Raw genomic sequence first — 23,836 nt, 5'->3', positions numbered from 1 at the left:
TCCAGCTGATTTTCAGATAGCTCTGGTCATGAGAAGTGAAGAATAAACTTTCCTAGTCCCAGATTGGGACCCTTTCTATGGAGAATATACATACAGTGAAGTGAACAACTGACAAATTTGTCTGTAGTTGGGTTGTTGTCATGTTAATATGTATTAACAGCAATTGACTAAAATATCTGCTTTAAGTGAAATCCTATTTATTTATTTTTGGTAGAGGGAAAATGCACTCACCAGAGAGACAGAGAGAGAAGGAAAGTGAAAAAGCACCCCCCCGCCACCATGAGGATGGGCATGCCAAAATCCCTTCTCCTCTATTTCTCCTTTCAGGATTTTGGGCATGCACACACACACACACACACACACACACACAGACAGTGTGTTTTTCAAACCACCAGGTCGCTAACTGTGCAGTTGGAACCACGAGGCCACCAGCTGCCCCTGATCTTGTCAGTTCTTACAGTCCTTCCAATAAAAGAAAACATTTGTTTCTAAGAAATATCCCAACTGTATTTATAATTTTACCATTTACTAAGCTGACTGTGAATACATAAGTTTTGGCACAGAGACAAATGAATACTATCTCGCACTTACAGTCCAAATCAATCAATTGCAGATTACCTGTGTGGCCTGAGAATTACCATAAAGATCACTATTATCACCATAGGCAGCTATCCCTGGAGCTATATGCACCGACCAAAACTTGGCAAATGCTGCCAATGCATAAAACTTTGAACAATCTAAAGGGAGGGGACATGATTATCCAAATAGGAATCTGAGCAAGAAAATCTAAGTGTATCTTAAAAGATAAAATGTCCGGCACTTTGTTTTAAACTCAAACATATTTTGGAACCTTAGATTTCCTCAGAAAGTATAGGCCAAGCTGGGGAAGAATAGACAAGAAGGCCCAGACTTTGAAGTCTAGCTCTGCTGGGCTTGCATCCCAGCTAACAACTAATCATCAGGACCCTGGATATGTAACTCTTTCCTAAACTCAAGCCTGTCCTTATCAACTCCAGCAAATAATAGCGCACTCAAGGAATAGTTGTGAGAACTCACAGGTGGTAATGTATAAAGCACTTAACCATGCAGCTCACACTGCTGTCCTCCCCTTCACTTCTTTAGTTTCTAGGTGTCTTACACTGCTGTTCTGTAATTCTGAATCAGAGATTGAAGAGCCACTTTTATGTGTGGTTTTCTTTCATCTGCTCTGTAGGGTCAAGGAAGACACTGAAGCTCACATAGCATCCCTCAAGGCATCTCATCAGAGGGAAGTGGAGAAACTCCTTTGCCAAAATGCAGTAGAAAATTCTTCTTCCAAAGTAGCTGAACTTAATCGTAAAATAGCAACCCAAGAGGTAGGTGACAAATCTGTTTTGATTTTTCTTTAAGAAACTTTCTTTTTATTTAATGTGATCTTTTTTTCCAGGACTGTTATTTAATTTGGAAATATTTTAACTTGACTTTTCAGGTTCCTGATGGATAGAGAAAAATATTGGCTTTATTTTTTTTTTTTAAAAAAAAGAAGATGCCATCACCATATGTTTAATTTTTTCTACTTTAAGTTATACCCTGTAAATAGGCATTTTTACAGTTTCATTCCTATATTTCTCAAATAAATCTTCCTTTAAATAGGTGGTGACAAATGGAAAATGGTTGGGATACATGTCTAACATGAATGGGACACTAGTATTTGAACTGAATTAGAACTGTCTATTTCTATCCCAAGTCCCTACTAACATGTAATTCTCCTCAGGCATTCTTCCTACTCGTTACCTTTCCTTTACTGAGTAAATAATGAGCAGAGATATAAGCAGCTCCAGTCCTTAAGAAGCGTAATTGTCCACGAGTTATGATGGAGAATGCTGGCAGCGCATCAGCATTTCCTCAAAAACATGTGTCCTCCTTCTTGAATAATAGGAGCATGTACTTAGAATATCTGTGATATCGAGTACATAGAACTTCTTCTGCTGTCTTAGGTTAAAAAACAGCATTAAAATACTGGTTTATCTAAGAAAATAATTTTTTTTTAAATGTGGCAAAATGTTAGCAGTTGATGAATCAAATTGAATATATGATATTTATTGTACTCTATTTTTTATATAGGTTTTAATTTTAAAAGCAAGCTTGTGGGGTAAACTTCAAGAAAAAAATTCCTTCTATCTTTTTTCATTTATAATTACTTAAGGCCATATAATTTTTTAAAAAAATCCCTTAATGTAAACTGGCTATTAAGAAATTGTTAGTTTGCTTAGGTATAAAAATATTGTGCAGTTTCATGAGATATATCCTTATTATAAGGAGATACATGCTGAAGTATTAGAATTATTTACTGGGTGAAATGTCATGAGGCCTGCAATCTCATTACAGATAGCTCAGAAACAAAGGACTGTTTTAATACTTTAAAGTGCTTTTCAAAAGTTAGTCTATTCTGCCTTATAGATACCCGTTAGCATTTTCCCTCATAGAAGTGAGAAGAGTGTTAAAGGCATTTGTAAGCATTATTTCAACTGAGTTTATAGTAAGAAAATGTCTGAGAGAGGTGAGAAAAAAAATGTCATACTGCCATAGTACTAAAATACGTTATTTTCCCAGAGCTGTAAACAGAAGTTAGTGTAGTCTATGGGAACCAGCAGTTAGCGTAATGGCTATGTCGCTGGACTCCCACATAGTTGACCGTGGTTCGCGTCCCGGACCCGGTGGCTTAAAACACGCTGGGCACGTGTGCGTGCGTGCCCAAGATCCTGAGAGAAAAATGGAAGAGAAGGGATTGTGGCATGACCATCCCCCTGGGGGGTGATTTCTTGCTTTCGGTTTCTATGTCCGTCTCTGTCTGGCTGGCAAGCCCACGTGCCCTATAGCAAAAACCTCTCCAAAAAGGAGAAGAAAACAGAAGTTAGTGTAGTCTAATCATTAGAATAAAGTACAGCATTAGATTAATGAGCAATGAATTTTTTTCTAAGACTATTTCATGACCTATTCTTATATTTCAGCTTTCTTTGTCTAAAATTATGAGACTGTTATTTATTTTACCCAAATTTTGAGGCTTATCTTGAGTCAATTGCTCTTTGATAAAAACTATTATTCTACTTAATCATAAAGATAATGTCCATTTTCTTCCACATGCTTAGACTTTACAGAGATTTTATTTTTAAATGTATTTTTTCATTTATGAGTTGCCTTTCTTATGTCTTCAAATACTGTTCTAAAAAGAACTTTATTAACTCAGTACTTCTAACAATTTTCTAGGTACTTATAAAACATTTCCAAAGTCAAGTTAATGAGCTACAGAGTAAACAAGAATCTCTTGTAGTTTCTCAAGTTCGGGAAGAAATCCTACAGAAAGAGGTAGGATATAATCACAATACTGGGCTTTATATATATAAGCTTTGTTTAGGCATTCAATCATATTCATATTTCTGTGTAAATTTTTGGCTTAAATGTACAAATAAACATAACTTAAAAGTATCGATCATAAAGGGGGAATGACCACACTACAGTCCCTTCTCCTCCATTCTCATTATGGGATTTTGGGCATGCATGCACACATCCCTTGCATGAGTTTCAAACCACCAGGTCCAGCATTTGAACTATAGTTGCCCATGTAGGAGTCCAGCACCTTAACCACTATGCCACCTGCTGGACCTGGATCTTGATTTTTTTATGAGGTAGAATCGGATAGTTACAGCCATTTCTGTATTAAGCACTGTTAGTGAGGAAAATTTATTTTTTCTTTGACCCCTTCTAAGCTTTTAGTTGAGGTGGACCCAGAAACATATGATTAATAAAAGAAAAACAAAGAAGTTTATTGACATGCGTAATACACAGTACAGGAGCAACCTCAAAGCAGTGACTTGGAACTCTCCATGTTTGTAGCTTTGGAGAGATTTGTATTAGAGGTTGCCACTCCAACCACCAGCTAACCCAGTTCTATGCAGTTTATATCAAGTCATTCTGCTGCATTTCATTAAGGCTGCAGGAAAAGGACAGTTTTAATTTTCAGCAGTTCTATGACAGGGTAGAGGGAGAAAAATTGAAAGGAAATATGGGTTTGGAAAATAATAGTTAGCTACTATTAGGTAGTAGCTACTAGTAGGATACTTTCTAGTATCCTAGGAAATATTGTAGAAAAAAATTTAAGCAAAGCAGACTTCAGAAACCTTGTATAGTCAATCACATTCCTTTTTCACTTATGTAAATAATCAGGCAAATTAAATGATAGATTAGATTTATTTTCGTAAACAAGTTGGTCTTACTGTGATAGTCTCTGATAGAAATAGTAGGAGGATTGAGTGAAGAGACAAAAAACCTATGTGTCAGTAGAAAACTAAAACATATTTCTTTTGATAGATACCAGATTCTAGGCCTGTTCATTGTTGTGAGGTTTTTTTCTCTCTTCACTAGAGTCTGCTTTGCTAAAAATTTAATAAGGAATCTTTCAAAGCCTCTCCAGGATAGGAAGTCAAGCAAGCGACTTGCCTGAAATACTTACATATTTGGATGAATTCCTCTTTTTTTCAGGTTCCCAAAATATAAGTTTTTCGGTCCTGGCAGGAAACAACATTCCCTTCTTAGTTATAAGATACCGTGTAAGGCAACTGTGTGTAAAAGGACCTCGAAGAGGTATCCCAAGAGCTTTACTAGCTCTGTAAGTTATTGTTAGTTATTCACTTAAATAGTTTCTAGGGAATAAGTAGGGAAAAAAAGACAAATTTTTAATTCCGTGTACAAATGTATAATTTATCAAGTTGCTGTAAGCTGTCAATAGCTAAGAGAAAAGAGAAAAGGTTCCCTTAATTCTAGAAAGCAAAACGTTAAAGAACCAGCAGTGTTTCAAACAGAACTATGAAAAAATCCTTCATTAGTTTATTTAGTCCCATATAATTCTTACTCTGTTTCATGTTGAGTTAGCAGTTTGATAAACTAATTAGTTTCTTCATTAGAGGTCTGGAAACTCTAACTGAACTCAGTGGTCTCATCTAAAATTTATCAGAAACCTATACTTGCAGCATTATGATTTGGTTAAGTTCTGTGACAGACAACATTTTAATAATAATAACTAAAATTATTACTAACAACATCATACTGTGTATCAGATTTCTAAGAATTTTATACGACTCCTGAAACACTTCTAATTATATATCCATACAAATGTAACTCCAGAGAAGGTTTAGCATCACCTTCATTTGATAATGACTCTCATGAAGTTGAACATCTCTCATTTTTCAAGGAGAGAGAACAGAATCTTTTGAAATATTCTAGGGACCATCTGGAACATGCCAAAGTTAGTCTGTGGTCTAAAGAACTTAATTTAGAATTAACATGGGAAAGTTGGCAGAAGTACCAAAAGGTTTAAAATATTTGATTAAATAAGATCACAGGTCACTGTGATATAATACTTAAGTTTTCTAGAGTGACAATTTAAAAATTCTAAAGAAAATTAATTGTTAAGAAGAGAAAAAAAAATCTAAGGGTTTTTGTTTGTTTTATATTGAGAAGACTCAGTTTTTCTGGGTATTCAATGACTTGATAGAGATCACACGAAAGACAAGAAATTATTATGATAAAACATAGAATGTTTGTTTTCTGAATAGATTACCTAAAAGGTAAATGAACAGTTTATCAAAGAGCAACTAGTGCTCTAAGAAAATTTTGGTATTTTAACATAAAACCAGCTTCTAGTTTTGTACTTTGGATATTAAGGCTCATTTTTTAAACTCTTTTTTTTTTATATTTATTTATTTTTATGTTTTTCCCACAAACTTCTACATATCAAAAAATTTTTGCTCATACTCCATAGTTCTTGACAGTTAATAACTTTCAGAATTTCAAAAAACTGAATTTTAAAGATAATGATTGAAATATTTGTTATAATTTTGTTTGTGACTATATAAAAACAGAAACAGTATGTTTTTTAATATTTTTAAGAAAATATTTACATGTCAACTACTCAAACTATTGCAAAGCAAACACCAGCACACAATTCACACATACACCTTCACAATTCAGCCCCGCCTCTTATTATAGGGCTGGCCCATAGTGCAGTGGTTAAGCAATGTGCTTAGGTAGCCAGATCCTATATGGCCAACTGCAGTTCAGATCCTGGCCCTGGCAACTTGAAAAACACTGCAGACATAGGGCAAGAGTTCCCATAATCCAGATAGACTGGAGAAATGGTGGAAAAGGGATTGTGGCATGACCCGTTATTATTGGGAGATGCTTTTTCTCTCCCACCTCTCTGTTAAGCACGTATACCCTCTGGCGATAAAAAATAAGTAAGTAAGCAAGTGAATAAATAAATAATTTTTTTTTATTAGAAAAAGCTTATTTTAAATTTATGCGATTTTAGCCAGTGTAAGCACACATAATATTCATTGATTCTCTGTCTTAGCTAGCCTTCTATATCCATTCAGTTTTTGTCTTTAATTCTCCTTTTACACTCTAAAACAATCTGTCGTTCTGCTTTAGTACAGAATTACTCTTTTACATTTAAAAATAATACACCCTCGTACCACATAATTTTTCTTACCAAAAATACTGCCTATTTGTCCTGTACATTTTGCATACAGAATTATTTCCTTATCATTTCTAGTAGTTTAAATTACATATGACAAAATTTTTCATTCTTAGTAACTTTAATTTCCAGTGAAAACAGAAAGTAAGCCATTGTTACCTGTCATACCAACATTCTATAGATGAACTCCATTTCAAAATTTCTGGAGTATGTTTTTTCTTCTTAGTACAGCTTTGTGCTCTTGGTTTTGTTTTGTTTAGTTTTTTGACCCGAGGGTATGCTTGCACTCATCAGAGAGAGGAAGGGAGAGGGTAAATCACCCTCCGATAGTGTGTGGTCATGTTGCAGTTTCTTCTCCTCCATCTCCTTGTCAAGATCTGGGGCCCCCACACAAATACCCAGTGTGGTTTGCAAGCTACAACTGCTGGAATTCAAAGCACACAGTCAGCCAGCCAAATGAGATCCAGCTCTCCTCTTTTTCTTTCCTTTTTTAAAGGTTTTTGTGAAGAGACTGAGACAGTGAGAAAGAAAGTGAGAAATCACCCTCTGGGAGGATGGCCACACCACAATCCCTACTCCTCCATTATCCTGGGATTTGGGGCACATGCACACACACGTCTGGCATGATTTCCAAGCCACCAGGTGTGGGACTTGAACCTCAGTAGGCCATATGGGAGTCCAACACCTTATCCACTATGCCACCTGCTGGCCCCAAGGGATCCAGCACCCTTAACTATAAGCAATGGGGCCAACCTACTGCAGTTTTCTTTTTAATTTTTTTTTTCTTAATGTAACAAGAACATACTATAAACAGACCTTAAATATCTTTAGTTTCTCTGCAAAAATTAAGAAGCCCAAATAGATAGATTCATGTTCATCAATTTATGTTTTAGTTTATTTGAATATCATCTAGATATGCAGTGAATTCATTTCATTTAACTTATTAGCAAACCTCTGAGAATGTAAGTTACCAGAGACACTGGGGAAACATTGTAAAACACAATCATTGTTGAAAAGTTTATTTATAAACATTTACCCACTAACATTTACTTAATTTATGAGTAATTGAGTTACTAGTAAACCCAGGTAGGATAAAGGTTATTCATCTGATTCTGTTTAATGTTTACAACTCTGAAGATGTGCCTGTTTTTATTAGACCAGTAATGTTAAACTAATCTTGTATACCAAAGATTTACCTGAAGCACATGGGACTTGGAAAGTTTTTCAGTTTCTATGCTTCCAAGAGTTTTAGAAATTCTTAATTTATTTAAGTATTTACTTTGCTTTAACTAAGTAGAACACTTTTACAAAATACATTTGGCCATATCATCCAAATGTAGAAAAATAGCACCTGTACATAAACACATGTATAGAAGTGGACAGATGCAAATAGGGATCGTAGAGCTTTCATGTGAACATTTTAGCCATGAGACAGACAGAAAAATATAAAACTCACTGGTTTTTTTTATTTTTTTGTTTGTTTTTCAAAGTTGGATACAAATTGTGCTTTTGGCAGTTGGAATAGTTAAGGTATTTTTAGAGATAGCTTTAAAATTTTTTCATCTTGCCTTTCATTAGTAATCTTATGGAAGCTGTAGATTACATTTTGAATAAAGAATTTTTAAACTTCTTCACCCCTCTTTTATTTTCTTCAGTTTCAAGTGGGTGTAAGAGTTGTTTCAGTTATTACCTTGTTGTATTCATTTCAAAGACATGGTAAGATTTGCATCTATAAGAAACTGAAAAAGGCTTTCTACAAAAAGGAGTTTGGGGTACATTTCCCTATTATTCAAAAATCTAGGCTTTTTTTTTTTTCCTCCTAATCTTAAATGTAGAACATCTAGGATATAAGGACTTTTTATGATAGGGGACTAAAATATGGGAAAGCCTAGAACTGATGGGGTTTGAATATAGACCGCAGGAAGTAGAAAGAGTTGCAGTACACAACAAAGTCAGCCTGACCATGAGGCCCTGAGCCTGTGTCAGATTTATTTACCTGGCGTGCGAGCACAATGCACAAAAGCACTAGTTCCAGCTCCAATGGTAGAGTCTTTGCCACTCCTAGGTGGGAAGCGGGGGAAAGTGAGAATTAGCAAGAGAAAGGTGGATCTGAGAGCCAAGAAAATACTTTACCTTAAAAAATAATTTTTTGGGAACCAGCACTTAGCGTAATGGCTATGTCGCTGGACTCCTACGTAGTCGACCGCGGTTCGTGTCCTGGACCCGGTGGCTTAAAACTCACGCCGGGCGTGTGTGCGTGCATACCCAAGATCCCGAGAGGAGAATGGAGGAGAAGGGATTGCGGCGTGACCATCCCCCTGGGGAGTGATTTCTCACTTTCTGTCTCTATGTCTCTCTCTGTCTGTCTGGTGAGCGCACGCGCCCTACAGTGAAAATCTCTCCCAAAAAAAAAAAATTTTTTTTTAATTTAAAAAATGCAAAGATAGAGACAGAAGGATGAGGGGAGGGCAACACTCTTGCCAATCTTAATTCCTAAAAGCACTAATTCCACAAAGACTCCAATGGTGGAGTCTTTGCATCTCCTAGAAGGGAGGGGGGAAAGGTGGGGATTAGCAAGAAAAAGGAGGACCTGAGAGCCAAGAAAATACTTTTACCCTAATTTTTTTTTTTTAATTTTTTAAATGAAAAGACAGAGACAGAAGGATACAGGGTGGGCCCTACCACTCATGAATGGGGTTGGAGGGAGAAATCTCAGCAGAAAATCTTCATTACTTTAGTCCCTGAAAGCACTAGTTCCAGCTGCAATGGCGGAATCTTTTCATGAATGAATTTCTAAAAATTATGAAGTGATAAAGGCCATAAGAGAATTGCAAATAGAATTAGAAAATTGACAAAAGAAGGATACGTATTTATTGAACTCTTTCTATGCATTGGGCATTGTACTGTGCCTTAAATGTATTTGTTTAATCCTAAAAAGAGTCATCTTATTAATACATAGCTTGTTGTAAAGCTGAATAGCACCAAAGAATGTTAAACCTCGTTTTTAGCCCCGTAACTAGCTTGGCCTACACGGTGAGGAGGAGATGGTCCTGCATCCTCTTAGAATGCGAATTCAGCTCAGAGCTAGGATGAACCTTCACTTCCTGGACATAGGACATGAAGGCTGTTAATTACTCTCTCAATCCAAGGTGCCTGTAATCTAGAGAAATGTTACACAAACGTTCTTAATTTTCAAAATTACCTGTTAAAAAATAATTATTCCTTTGTGATTAAAGTTTTTTATTTACCTCATACTTCAATTTTAGATTACAAAACTCTTAGAAGAGTTGAGAGAAGCCAAAGAAAACCATACACCAGAGATGAAGCACTTTATAGGCTTAGAAAAGAAAATAAAACAGATGGAAATGAGACATGAACAACGAGAGCAGGAACTTCAGCAGGTAAAGTAGTAGATTACATTTACATATTTCTATAGCTTTTGTTTCGCCAGGAGGCACATGCCAGAGAAAGAGAGAGAGAACCTTCTTTGGGGTGTGGTTATGATATATTTTTTCTCCATTTCTCTTTCCCATCAATATTTTGGGTATGCATATACATACACCTGGTGTGTGTTTCAAGGCACCAGGATTAGGATTTGAACCTCATGGGCCATATGGGATCTGGCTTAACCACTGGCCAGAACCAGCCCTGTATCGTTCCTTATTTTTAAGTGCCTCTAATTTGCTCTAATTTTGTCGTACCTACCAAAAGGTATACTCTAATGTGTTTTCATTGTATTTTCATCTTGTTAAAAATGAATGTATGGCTTATAAGAGAAAATAAGACTAAATATCAAATGCTTAAAGAGAAAAAACTTGCACCATGTTCTTAATTATTTGTGGGTTCCTCAAAAGTTTTACTACAATTTACTCTGAGAACAGGGCTTTGGGGAAAATGTTCCACATTCAAGTCATTTCAATAAATATTTATGAGAAGTAAATTTATATTAAAATATGGCCATTAACATATTATTTACCTAGCACTAGTAACATGATTACTATACTAATAACAGATAAATCAACACAGGCTGAAAACGGCAGGTGTAAGTAAGGATGCAGATGTTTCTAGGCACTTGCCTGGGCGCTGATGTTTAGCTTTGCTTGGGCTGCTGTGATGGACTGTCATAGATTGAGAAAATAAATTTCTATTGTTTCAGACATCCACAGTTTTAGAGACCAGATGTTCAAGATCAAGGTTCTGATAAAGGCCTTTCTGGTTAATGCCCTCTTCCAGACTAGCATATAACCACTTTTTCTCTGTCTTCACGCTGCCTTTCCTCAGTGCATGTGAGAGGAAGAGAGGACAGATGAGTTAATATTCTCTTCCCATCTTACCTGATCGGGACCCAATTTTATAACTTCATTTAACCTTAATTATTCTCTTATTCCAGTACTGCCTTACCGAGGATTAGGGCCTCAACATAAATTGTGGGTGATAGAAACATCCCATCCATAGCAGTGAGATTTATATAATCTTTGAAGACAAAATATGACATAAATGCAAAGCTTTATGGATGACCTGAGCTCCCCAACAAAACCCTAGGTTTACCTACTCAGCATTATTCCACTGTAGGTCTTTGAGACTGTTAAATTTTCTTCACTGCCTCCCCATAAACTGTAATACTAATGTAGAGTTTTTGTATTTGCAGATAATAAAGCAAACACACCAAGTAGTAGAAACTGAACAAAACAAGGAAATTGAAAAGTGGAAAAGACTCGCACAGTTAAAGAATCGTGAACTAGACAAATTCCGCACAGAATTAGACTCAATATTAGATGTTCTCCGAGAGCTACACCGACAGGGAGTGGTTGTACCAGTTGCATTTACAGATGAAATGAATGCGCCAGAGTTTTACTAGACACTTGAATTACATATGACCTCACGGAGAAGCCTGAAGATGGATGGGACTGTGCCACTGTCAGAAGGACAATTTGTGAAGATAGGTGTTCCAGTACACAAATGCCAGAAAGCAAATGCCACCAAAGTCACCTTACAAAATAAATCGTCATAAACCAATAAGGAAAAAAAAAAAATTATGGTGTATTTTGCTGAAAATTCACTAGCAGTCATATTTTAAATGATTTATGGACGGGTTTCTATGTGTCAGATGATAATAACTAATAAGGTTTATGGTAAAAGGTCTCACTTAAATGTTAGAAATAGAAAGAAAAGAAAATTGTACATAGTTTTCCAATGATTGGCCAAGTGTATAGTCTTCATTTTCCTTGTGACAGAAGAATAGCTCCTTTTTCTACAGAAATAGGTAGAGGGATGTGAGCACGGTGGCATGGCTAATCACCTTAATTGTCAACTGAGTAAAATTATAACTTCTGTCCTAGTAGACGGTGAACTCTGTTGTGTTTTCCACTCCTCCTGAGCAGGTGTTTTTGTATTTGATATAAAATAAAAATATATTTCACAAATATTAGGATAATTTAATGTATCTATTGTTTAATCTTTAAAACAAGCTCCATCTCTTAAATGCTGGTCCTGTTTTTGGTAATGCTAAATTTATCGAGTATTTTTTTTCTTTTTACTGCTTAAGAAGTAATATTATGTCCATTAGGGAAAAAAATTGCAAATATGCATAAAAACAGCCAGATTATTTTTCAGTTCCTGTGGTTTTTCTCTTTTATTTTGTTTTTGTTTTAGGTTTTTGCCATAGAGCATGTGCACTCTCTAGAGAAAGAGGAGAGGGAGAGAAAGTGAGAAATCTCTCTCTCACACACACACACACACTCACCTCAAGGGGAGACAGCCACACTGCAATCCCTTCTCTTCTGTTTTCCTCTTGGAATTTTGGGCACGCACATACACCTGGCATGATATTCAAGCTGCCAGGTCCAGGACTTGAGCTGGGTTAGGCCATGTGGGAATCTAGCACCTTAACCACTGCACCACTTGCTGGCGCCTGTGGTTCCCATTTCTAAAAGCAGAGAGCGAATATGTAAGATACAATAGTCAAAGTTATAGCCACTTTGTTTTCATATGTTCTAGCCCAGCACTATCTAATGGAAGGATAATGTGATCCACATATATACTTTTTAATTTCCTAGTAGCCACATTTAAAAAGACAAAAAGAAACAAATGAAATGAATTTTGATAATATATTTATATAATCCAGTACACCTAAATTATTCTCAGTATAAAAACTGAGTTTTGCTTTTTTTTATTCTAAGTCCTCAAATTATATTTTACATTTCTAACACATCTCAGTTTGAACTAGCTACATTCAAAGTGCTCAGTAACCATTCCAATAAGTACAATTCCAGGATAATAAATACAAAGCAAAATACTTTATAAAGGACAAGTGAACTAGATCTTGGTGAAATTATAGATAGCTAATATGAGATATAGAAGTTGTTAAGTATAAGGAATGCAATTATTGTATTAATGTCCAACATTTTTGATGTACAAGAGACTGGTAAAAGCATAAAATGTTTGGTTTTTTATTTTTACATAAATAATTTATTTTGGTTAATTTTTGCATGTGCTTTTGTGTATTTTTATCTGCATACCTGTCAGTTAATATTCATGCACCACATAATGGCATTTTATTCATCTAAAGACCACATATGCGACAGTAGTCCCATAAGATTATACCCTATAGCCTAGGTGTGTACTAAGCTATACCATCTAGGTTTATGTAAGTATACTCTATGATATTGGCACAGTTATAAAATTACATAATGATGCATTTCTCAGAATGTGTCCCTATTGCTTAACTGATGCGTGACTATATATGGCTGCACCCATCCCTCCCTCTGTGCTTTCCACTGACCGTCCATGGACCATTCATACTAAGCACAAACATGGTTGGTTTTGAAACACAGAAATGTTCAAACATCGATTACTTACCAAAAAGGTACATACAATTTTAATGACAATTTTATATTGGAATAAGCTTAGGGCATGGCACATCTTACATTCTCTTCACACCTTGAAGATACGTTAGAACCATCAGAACTGTTTGCTGCAACTATTAATAAAAACCTCAGGAACCCCATTCCCTAGAGGATAGGATGAGAACACAGAAGACAAAATATTTAGGCTGTTTTGAATACACAGAGGTTTTAAGATATAAACTTAAAAAATGTTTAGTAACCTCCTGTTGTGTTGGTTAATTTTAGGTATAGGTTTGATTAGGTTAAGGGATGCCCAGATAGTTGGTAAGGTATTATTTCTGGGAGAGACTGGTAGTTTAGTCAGTGGACTAAGGAAGATATGCCCTCACTCATTGAGTGGGTATCATCCAGATGTTTGAGAGCTTGGATGGAACAAAAAGGCAAAGGGAAGGTTAATCTCTCTTCTGAATGTAGAATACCTATCTTCTGGTCTTAGACATCAGAACTCTAGGTTCTCTTGCCATCAGATTCCAGAAATTGCACTTGCAGCCCCCAAGTTCTCAGGCCTTTGATCTTGGACCAAGCTATACCACTGTCTTCCCTAGTTCTCCATTTTGCATATCCTGGGCACATCATGGGACTTCTTAGCCACCAAAATCATGTGAACCACTTTTCCATAATCCCCTCCTAGTCAGTTCCTAATAGTTCTGTTCCTCCAGAGAACATTGATAGATTTTTGTACAAGGAGTCATTCTAGAAGAACTAGAATTTTAGGACAAGTTTCCTGTACTGGTTAGAAGGTTTCTAGATTTTTCTTTTAGATTTTTGCTACAGATCACGTGTAGTAGCTAGCTGGAGAGACAGACAGAAAATGAGAAGTTACTCCTCTCCCTAGGGGTAATGGTCACTCAATCCCTTCTCCTCCATGCTGGGCACGCATGCACATGTGCCCAGTGTGAGTTTTAAGCCTCCATAGTCAACTACATGGGAGTCCAGTGACATAACCATTACACCATCTGCTGGTCCCTCTAGGATTTTCTAATATGATTAGACTTAAAAATCCTAAGGACTTTATTTTCAATAGTATGGAGAAAACTGACGGTACACAGCATGAACTGTTTATAGTGTTACATAAAATATCTGCATTGGATATTCCTCATTAACCACTTGTAAGAGCAAGCAACTTAATGACTCTGTATAGGAGACTTTAAAATATTTATGGAAAACAAAAGAATATGACATTGGTTGTTCCTATTATCTCTGGACAAAGTGAGGAAAACAAAGGATGAGCTCAGAGATTTTAATTCTTAGCTCACACTGTGCATAAATGGCTTAAGAGGGGCTATGCATACCCTGAGGGACTGTCTTATCTCTTGTATTCACAGGTCTGGAATTGCAAAAATAAAACACAAGTCCTCATCATACATTTGGTTGATTGAAAATTGAACTCTCAGCCTCACAGGCTGTCTACCATTTAAGAGAAACCATTGAACAATAGCAACAAAAAAATTAAATTATTAGCTGTAAGTTCAACCAAAGATATAAAGTTCTGTATACAGAGAATTATAAAACCCTAAATTGAAGAAAACAGAATGGAAAGATATCCCATGTTCATGAATTAGAAGAACTTATGTAGGAAGAAGGTCTATTGTACCCAAAATGGTCTACAGATTCAATAAAATCCTATTAAAATTCAAATGACATTTTTTTCACATAAACAGAATAAGTTGTAAAATTCATGCTAAACCACAGAAGACTCCTAATAGCCAAAGCAACCTGGAGCAAAAAGACTAAAGCTGAAGGCATCATACTAACTGATATTAAAACATACTACAAAGCTGTAGTAATCCAAACAGCAGAGTACTGGCATAAAATCAGATATGTTGACCAATGAGACACAATGGCACATCCACAAATAAACCCAGGCTTTTATGGGCAGTTGATTTTCAATAGGGGCATCAAAAACATACAATGAGGAAAAGGCAGTTCAATAAAGTAGTGCTTGGAATTTAGATATCCACATGTAGAAGAATGAAAGTAGACCCTTATCATACCACATACTAATAACAATTCAGAAAAAAAGACTTAAATATTAGGTCATCAGGAAAGTTGTGACATATTCTTCTTTCTTTTTTAAGAGAGATTTTTTTTGCTATAGAGCATGTGCACTCACCAGATGAACAGCAAGGAATCTCCTAGGGGGTATGGCCACACTGCAATCCCTTTTCCTCCATTCTTCTCCTGGTATCTTGGGCACAGATGCACACATGCTCGGTGTGAGTTTCAAGCCACCAGGTCTGGGACTGGAACTGAACTTGGCCATGTGGGAGTCTAGTAACATAACTGCTATGCCATCTCCTGGTTCCATGACATGTTTTTCCATGCAAAAATGTGTCCTGACTTTCCCAATGACCCAATATAAGACTTCAAACTAAAACTACTAAGAAGATGAGGAAAGGGCCATGACATGAGTCTGAGCAATGATTTTTTTGAATGTCCAAAAGCACAGACAACAAAAGCAAACACAGAAATAATGGCATCAAAATAAAAAACTTGCACAGCAAGAAGAGTAAAGAGAAAATATTTACAAACCATATATCTAATGGGGTTAATAAGGATTAATATCTACAATATATGAAGAACTCAATAACAAGGAAATAACCCGATTATAAAACTGGACAAATAACCTCAATAGATATTTCTCAAGAGAAGACAAAAATGGCTAACAGATTACAGTGAAAAAAATGTTCAACATCAATAATTATCAAAGAAACAAAACTACAGTGAAGGGTCAACACATGGCCTCATGGTTAAGGCAGCTAGATCCCACACTGCTGACAAAGTGGCTCCAGTTCCAGACCTGAAGTTTTGAAAAACATCAGGTTCATGTGCATGGGTGCCCAAAATTCTGAAAGGAAGGAGAAAGAGAAGAGATTGCAGCATGATATGCCTGGAGAGGGTTCTTGCTTTCTCTCTTGCTCTCACTTGTGCATGCATCCTCTGGCAAATTAAAAGAAAAAAAGGGGGGGAGGCAGCCAGCAGATGATGTAGCAGTTACATTGCTGGACTCCCACATGGCTGACTGTAGTTAGAGTCCCTGACTACAGTCAGTGGCTTGAAAATCATGCCAGGTGCATGTACGTGTGTGCCCAAGATCCCGTGAGGAAAACAGAGGAGAAGAGATTATGGCATGGCCATCCCCCACCCCAGGGGATGTTTTTTCACTTTTGCTCTCACCGTCTCTGTCTCTCTTTATCTGGTGAGTGCACACACACTAAGGCAAAAATCTCTTTAAAAAATTAGATATCACTTTATAACTTGATACTAGTTACAATGGCTATTACCAAAAAGATAAAAGACATCATACTTTGAACATGTTCCCCCAAGATACATGTGTCGGAAATTGGTTGCTATTGTGAAGGGATTAGAAGAGTGGAAACTTAATTCACCTATGGAATTGAGAGATGGGGATTTTAGAAAGTGATTAGGCCTGAGAGTGAGGTTCCATGATTAAATATTTCAGTGTTTAGAAGGAGACACAGACAGACAGATATGTGTACTTGCTCTGTTCATACCCTAACCATGTAATGCTATATGCCACCTTGGGACTCTACCAACAAGAAGACTCTCGCTAGATGCAACCCCTTGATTTTGGACCTCCAAAAATATGAGCTAAATAAATCTCTCTCTTTTTCTTTTTTTAAAAATTACTCAGACTCAGATATGTCTTTTATTAGCAGCACAATAGACTAAGTAAAAGGTAAGTGTTAGTGGGGATGTGAAGCAATGGAACACTGTTAGTGGGAATGTAAATTGGTACAGCTGTTATAGAAATAGAGGTTACACACACACACACACACAAGCCATAAAAATAGAACTACCATATGATTCAGAGATCCCAGTTCCATATATATCCAAAGGAGATGAAATCAGGATGTTAAAGAAATATCTACACCCCCATGTTAATTGCAACATTATTCACAACAGCCATGTTATGGAATCAACTTAAGTTGATACACCTCCACCCCTTTTTGCTTATAGACCTTTATCCAGACTCAAGTTCCAGCCAAAGCAACCTGGAGCAAAAAGACTAAAGCTGAAGGCATCATACTAACTGATATTAAAACATACTACAAAGCTGTAGTAATCCAAACAGCAGAGTACTGGCATAAAATCAGATATGTTGACCAATGAGACACAATGGCACATCCACAAATAAACCCAGGCTTTTATGGGCAGTTGATTTTCAATAGGGGCATCAAAAACATACAATGAGGAAAAGGCAGTTCAATAAAGTAGTGCTTGGAATTTAGATATCCACATGTAGAAGAATGAAAGTAGACCCTTATCATACCACATACTAATAACAATTCAGAAAAAAAGACTTAAATATTAGGTCATCAGGAAAGTTGTGACATATTCTTCTTTCTTTTTTAAGAGAGATTTTTTTTGCTATAGAGCATGTGCACTCACCAGATGAACAGCAAGGAATCTCCTAGGGGGTATGGCCACACTGCAATCCCTTTTCCTCCATTCTTCTCCTGGTATCTTGGGCACAGATGCACACATGCTCGGTGTGAGTTTCAAGCCACCAGGTCTGGGACTGGAACTGAACTTGGCCATGTGGGAGTCTAGTAACATAACTGCTATGCCATCTCCTGGTTCCATGACATGTTTTTCCATGCAAAAATGTGTCCTGACTTTCCCAATGACCCAATATAAGACTTCAAACTAAAACTACTAAGAAGATGAGGAAAGGGCCATGACATGAGTCTGAGCAATGATTTTTTTGAATGTCCAAAAGCACAGACAACAAAAGCAAACACAGAAATAATGGCATCAAAATAAAAAACTTGCACAGCAAGAAGAGTAAAGAGAAAATATTTACAAACCATATATCTAATGGGGTTAATAAGGATTAATATCTACAATATATGAAGAACTCAATAACAAGGAAATAACCCGATTATAAAACTGGACAAATAACCTCAATAGATATTTCTCAAGAGAAGACAAAAATGGCTAACAGATTACAGTGAAAAAAATGTTCAACATCAATAATTATCAAAGAAACAAAACTACAGTGAAGGGTCAACACATGGCCTCATGGTTAAGGCAGCTAGATCCCACACTGCTGACAAAGTGGCTCCAGTTCCAGACCTGAAGTTTTGAAAAACATCAGGTTCATGTGCATGGGTGCCCAAAATTCTGAAAGGAAGGAGAAAGAGAAGAGATTGCAGCATGATATGCCTGGAGAGGGTTCTTGCTTTCTCTCTTGCTCTCACTTGTGCATGCATCCTCTGGCAAATTAAAAGAAAAAAAGGGGGGGAGGCAGCCAGCAGATGATGTAGCAGTTACATTGCTGGACTCCCACATGGCTGACTGTAGTTAGAGTCCCTGACTACAGTCAGTGGCTTGAAAATCATGCCAGGTGCATGTACGTGTGTGCCCAAGATCCCGTGAGGAAAACAGAGGAGAAGAGATTATGGCATGGCCATCCCCCACCCCAGGGGATGTTTTTTCACTTTTGCTCTCACCGTCTCTGTCTCTCTTTATCTGGTGAGTGCACACACACTAAGGCAAAAATCTCTTTAAAAAATTAGATATCACTTTATAACTTGATACTAGTTACAATGGCTATTACCAAAAAGATAAAAGACATCATACTTTGAACATGTTCCCCCAAGATACATGTGTCGGAAATTGGTTGCTATTGTGAAGGGATTAGAAGAGTGGAAACTTAATTCACCTATGGAATTGAGAGATGGGGATTTTAGAAAGTGATTAGGCCTGAGAGTGAGGTTCCATGATTAAATATTTCAGTGTTTAGAAGGAGACACAGACAGACAGATATGTGTACTTGCTCTGTTCATACCCTAACCATGTAATGCTATATGCCACCTTGGGACTCTACCAACAAGAAGACTCTCGCTAGATGCAACCCCTTGATTTTGGACCTCCAAAAATATGAGCTAAATAAATCTCTCTCTTTTTCTTTTTTTAAAAATTACTCAGACTCAGATATGTCTTTTATTAGCAGCACAATAGACTAAGTAAAAGGTAAGTGTTAGTGGGGATGTGAAGCAATGGAACACTGTTAGTGGGAATGTAAATTGGTACAGCTGTTATAGAAATAGAGGTTACACACACACACACACACAAGCCATAAAAATAGAACTACCATATGATTCAGAGATCCCAGTTCCATATATATCCAAAGGAGATGAAATCAGGATGTTAAAGAAATATCTACACCCCCATGTTAATTGCAACATTATTCACAACAGCCATGTTATGGAATCAACTTAAGTTGATACACCTCCACCCCTTTTTGCTTATAGACCTTTATCCAGACTCAAGTTCCAGCAGGCCCCTAAAGGTGGGATATAAAATGTATACTACACTCTAAAATAACTAATTTATACAAACAGTTCCAAGGAACATGTGCAGAAATGGATGTCAAAGGTGTAAGATAGTGGTAGAAGGAACATGAAGTTGGATCAAGCCAAATTTATTGATATGGGCCCACTAAGCAGAGATTCAGCATTTAATGTTGCACTTTGAGAAGTTAGAAAGAACTCTGGTTAGTTGGCTGAAACAGCCTATTATGAGCAGGTTTGGATGTAGAGGACGTGATTCAAAGGTTTACAGTGATTGGAATGCTAGGGTAGACTTGTCACTTAAGACCAACTCATTCATACTGTGAGTGTCAGGAAACATACCATCTACCTATACTCTTAAAAATAGTCTTGTGATGGGGGGCCCAGCATTCTTCGATAGCTTTGCAGGTGCTCTTCTCAATGGGAACTGTAATCACACAATTGGAAAACTTATGTGCAACTGGAGTAATTGTATCCCAGAGTGGTAGCAGGAATCAAGTAGTAACATTCAACTGTCAAAGGTAAGATGGACATAGTTACCATAATAGACAGCAGAACCAAAACAATCAGAATAGTCTGACTAGTGATGACCTATGGTGTTGACTCATTAATTATGGTGTTCCTAGAAGTGAAAAAGATAGGAAGCCTACTAATTCTTAGTCTGTACAACAGTCCTCTCTTTTGTGTGTGTGTGTGGGGGGGTGGGTAGGGGTTTTTGCCTTAGGGCATACGTTTCCCAGAGTGACAGACAGAAACAGAAACAGTGAGAGGGAAAGTGAGAAATCACCTTCAGAGGGAATGGCTGCACCATAATCCCTTCTCTTTCCTTCTCCTCCATTCTCCTGGGATCTTGGACATGCACACGCATGTGCCCAGTGTGAGTTTTGTGGTAGGCCGTTCGTTAATCATAAGCAGGCAGCCCTAAGAGAAAAGTGAAAGGGCATTTTGGTCAACGCCCTAATTCCCACTAGGTTAATGCCCTAATTCCCACTAGGGCGATGAACTAATTAGGCAATCTAATTAAAATATCCTGGCTCACATTAGGCTTGCACAATTAGGCAATCAAATTCCTCATATTTTACCTGTGAGAAAAGTATGCAAGTGCAGGAGAAAACACTCAGATTCGAATTCAAACGAAGGACATAAGTAGTGTAACAGACCTCCCACCAGTGAATATTCATGATCTCTAGTAATACAAGTAATGGTTAACCAGTACCAAACACGGTTGCCACCTGGCAATCTGCCCGCCCAAGAGCCTTTTGGGTGTACTTTCCTTTCTTTCCTATTAAATCTTTTCTACCTACTTCATTCATGGTTGCGGTTTCATTTTTTGCCTAGGGACAGATGTTTAATTTTAGTGATCGGGACCCAAAGACCCAAAGAGCCTTGACAGTGTAGCTCAATACTTTCCCTTCCATTAACACTTTCAAGCCACCAGGTCCGGGACTTGAACTACGGTCAGCCATGTTGGAGTCCCAGTGACACAACTGCTATGCCATTTACTGGTCCTTTTTTTTCTTTTTAAAGAGGTTTTTCCCTTAGGGTGTGTGTACTCACCCAAGAGATAGAGAGACAGAGACAGTGAGAGGGAAAGTAAGAAATCACCTAAATCCCTTCTCCTCCATTCTCCTCCTGGGATTTTGGGCACACACATGCCTGGTGTGATTTTCAAGTCACCAGGTTTGGCACTCAAACTGCAGTAGGCATGTGGGAGTCCAGTAAGTAACCACTACATCATTTGCTGGCTCCCAACAGTCTCCTCTTATTGTAGGGAATATATTCTAAGAACCCCCAGGTCCCACCATGCATGCTTGAAACCATAGATAGTATGCAATCATACATATACTATGTTCTTTTCATACATATACACATACTTATGTTAAAGTTTAATGTATAAACTAGGCATGATGAAAGATTAATAACTAATAGAACAATTAACAACATACTGTATTAAGTTATTAATAACCCCCTTTCAAAATATCTTATCATACTGTACAACAGGTAACTGAAACTATAGAAAGTGAAATTATACATAAAGGGAGGACTACCATATAAGCAGAAACTTCCAGTGTAAGTGAATAGAAGTCTAACTTAAATCATAAAAACAGAATAATAGTTCCTATGATTTGAATGCTCTCTACCTAACTCAGGTTGAAATTCACCATTGTGAAGGTATTAAGGTATGGGACCACTAAGAGGCAAGTAGGTCTCATGGGCTCTGCTCTTTTGAGAGAATTAATGTCATTACTAAGGGAATGGATTGTTATCATGCAAGTTCAGCCTCCTTTTTATCTTGTTCTCATGTTCCTTCTTCCTTCCACCTCCGTGGGATGATACTCACCAGATGCCAGTGCCGTGTTCTTAGACTGCTTGGGCTCCAAAAGTATGAGTCAAGGAAATGCCTATCTTCTTAAGTTTCCAGTCTGTGGTATTCTGTTATAGCAGAAGAATCCAGACTAAGACACTGGTTTTCTAACTGTAGAATTAAGTATATTATGGTGGGAAAGGCCAAATAGAAGCTATTAAAGCTGCCTCTATCAAGGTAAATAGTAAATCAAAAGCAATATTGTATTCCTGAAGGGATTTCAGAAACTAGTGCTATCGGGAACCAGCAGTTAGCGTAATGGCTATGTCGCTGGACTCCCACGTAGTCGACTGTGGTTTGCGTCCCGGACCCGGTGGCTTAAAACTCATGCCGGGTGCGTGTGTATGCGTGCCCAAGATCCCGAGAGGAGAATGGAGGAGAAGGGATTGTGGCGTGACCATCCCCCCTGGGGGGTGATTTCTCGCTTTCTGTCTCTATGTCTCTCTCTGTCTGGCAAGCGCACGCACCCTATAGCGAAAATCTCTCAAAAAAAAAAAAAAAAAAAAAAAAAACTAGTGCTATCATCAAGGACTTGAAAGATGCAAGATGCAGGGGTGGTGATTCCTGCCACATTCCCATTCACTTCTCCTATTTGTCCTGTGCAGTAGACAGACAGATCTCAGAGAATGACAGTGAATTATCATAAGCTTAAACCAGTGTTGACTACTTGGAGCTGCTGTACCAGATGTGGTTTTATTACTTGATCAAATTAACATATCTCCCAGCACCTGCTATACAGCTATTGATCTGGCAAATCCCTTTTTCTCCATATCTGTTCATAAAGGCCTTGAGAAACAGTTTGCTTCCAGTTGGCAAGGCCAGAAATACACCTTTACTATCCTACCTCAGGAGTTTCTCAACTCTAGCACTATGCCATAATTTATTTAGTAGGGATCTTGATCACCTTTCCCTTGATCAAGGTTTCATTAGTCCATTACATTGATGACATGCTGATTGAACCTAGTAAGCAAGAAGTAGGAACTACTGTAGACTTATTATTAAGATATTTGCATGTAGGAGCCAGCAGATGGCGTAATGGCTGTGTAGTGGGACTCCCATGTAGTCGACTGTGGTTCGAGTCCCAGACCTGGTGGCTTAAACTCATGCTGGGTGTGTGCATGTGCGTGTCCAAGATCCTGAGAGGAGAATGGAGGAGAAGGGATTGCAGTGTGACCATCCCTCCTGAGGGGTGATTTCTCGTGCTTTGTGTCTTTCTTTCTGGCGAGCATGTATGCCCTACAGCAAAAATCTCTCCACAAAAAAAAAAAAAAAGGTATTTGTATGTCAGGATTGGAAATAAATCTGACTAAACTTCAAGGTACTTTTACCTCACTGAAATTTCTAGAGGTCCTGTGCTATAGGGCAAGTTGAAATATCCCTTCTAAGAAGCAAGAAAATGTGTTGTCTCTTATCCTTCCTACAGCTAAGACATATAAGACCTCGTTGATTTATTTGGATTTTGGAGGCAACATATTCCTCATTTGGGTGTGCTTCTCCAGAGCATCTATCAACTAACCCCCAAAATTGCTAGTTTTGATTAGGGCCCAGAGCAGGAGAAGACACTGCAACAGGTCCAGGCTGCTATGCAAGCTCCTCTGCCACTTGGGCCATATGATCCTGTAGCTCCAATGGTGCTTGCAGTGTCAGAGGCAGATAGGGATGCTGCCTGAGACCTTGGTCAGGACCCTGTAGGTGAATCCCAAGAGAGGCCTTTAGTATTTTCATCTGCAGATAA

General features: G+C 37.5%; 1 protein-coding gene across 2 annotated transcripts in view; it reads left to right on the top strand.

Moving 5' to 3' along the window:
- Positions 1 to 12,210, top strand: part of CEP162 (centrosomal protein 162) — a 77,202-nt gene extending 64,992 nt beyond the window's left edge. The window contains exons 24-27 of one of the 2 annotated variants that reach the window (XM_006143369.3): positions 1,214 to 1,355; positions 3,247 to 3,345; positions 9,778 to 9,912; positions 11,160 to 12,210. In XM_006143369.3, coding sequence (XP_006143431.1) covers positions 1,214 to 1,355; positions 3,247 to 3,345; positions 9,778 to 9,912; positions 11,160 to 11,369 — 586 coding nt within the window. In that variant the 3' untranslated portion in view covers positions 11,370 to 12,210. The remainder of the gene's footprint in view (positions 1 to 1,213; positions 1,356 to 3,246; positions 3,346 to 9,777; positions 9,913 to 11,159) is intronic. The other variant, XM_027769906.1, reaches the window with a different exon arrangement.
- The last annotated feature ends 11,626 nt before the right edge of the window (positions 12,211 to 23,836 follow it).

Source organism: Tupaia chinensis, unplaced genomic scaffold, assembly GCF_000334495.1.
Source record: "Tupaia chinensis unplaced genomic scaffold, TupChi_1.0 Scaffold000097_1, whole genome shotgun sequence".
NCBI classification, from domain to species: domain Eukaryota; kingdom Metazoa; phylum Chordata; class Mammalia; order Scandentia; family Tupaiidae; genus Tupaia; species Tupaia belangeri.
This window is presented reverse-complemented; position numbering and strand designations above follow the sequence as displayed.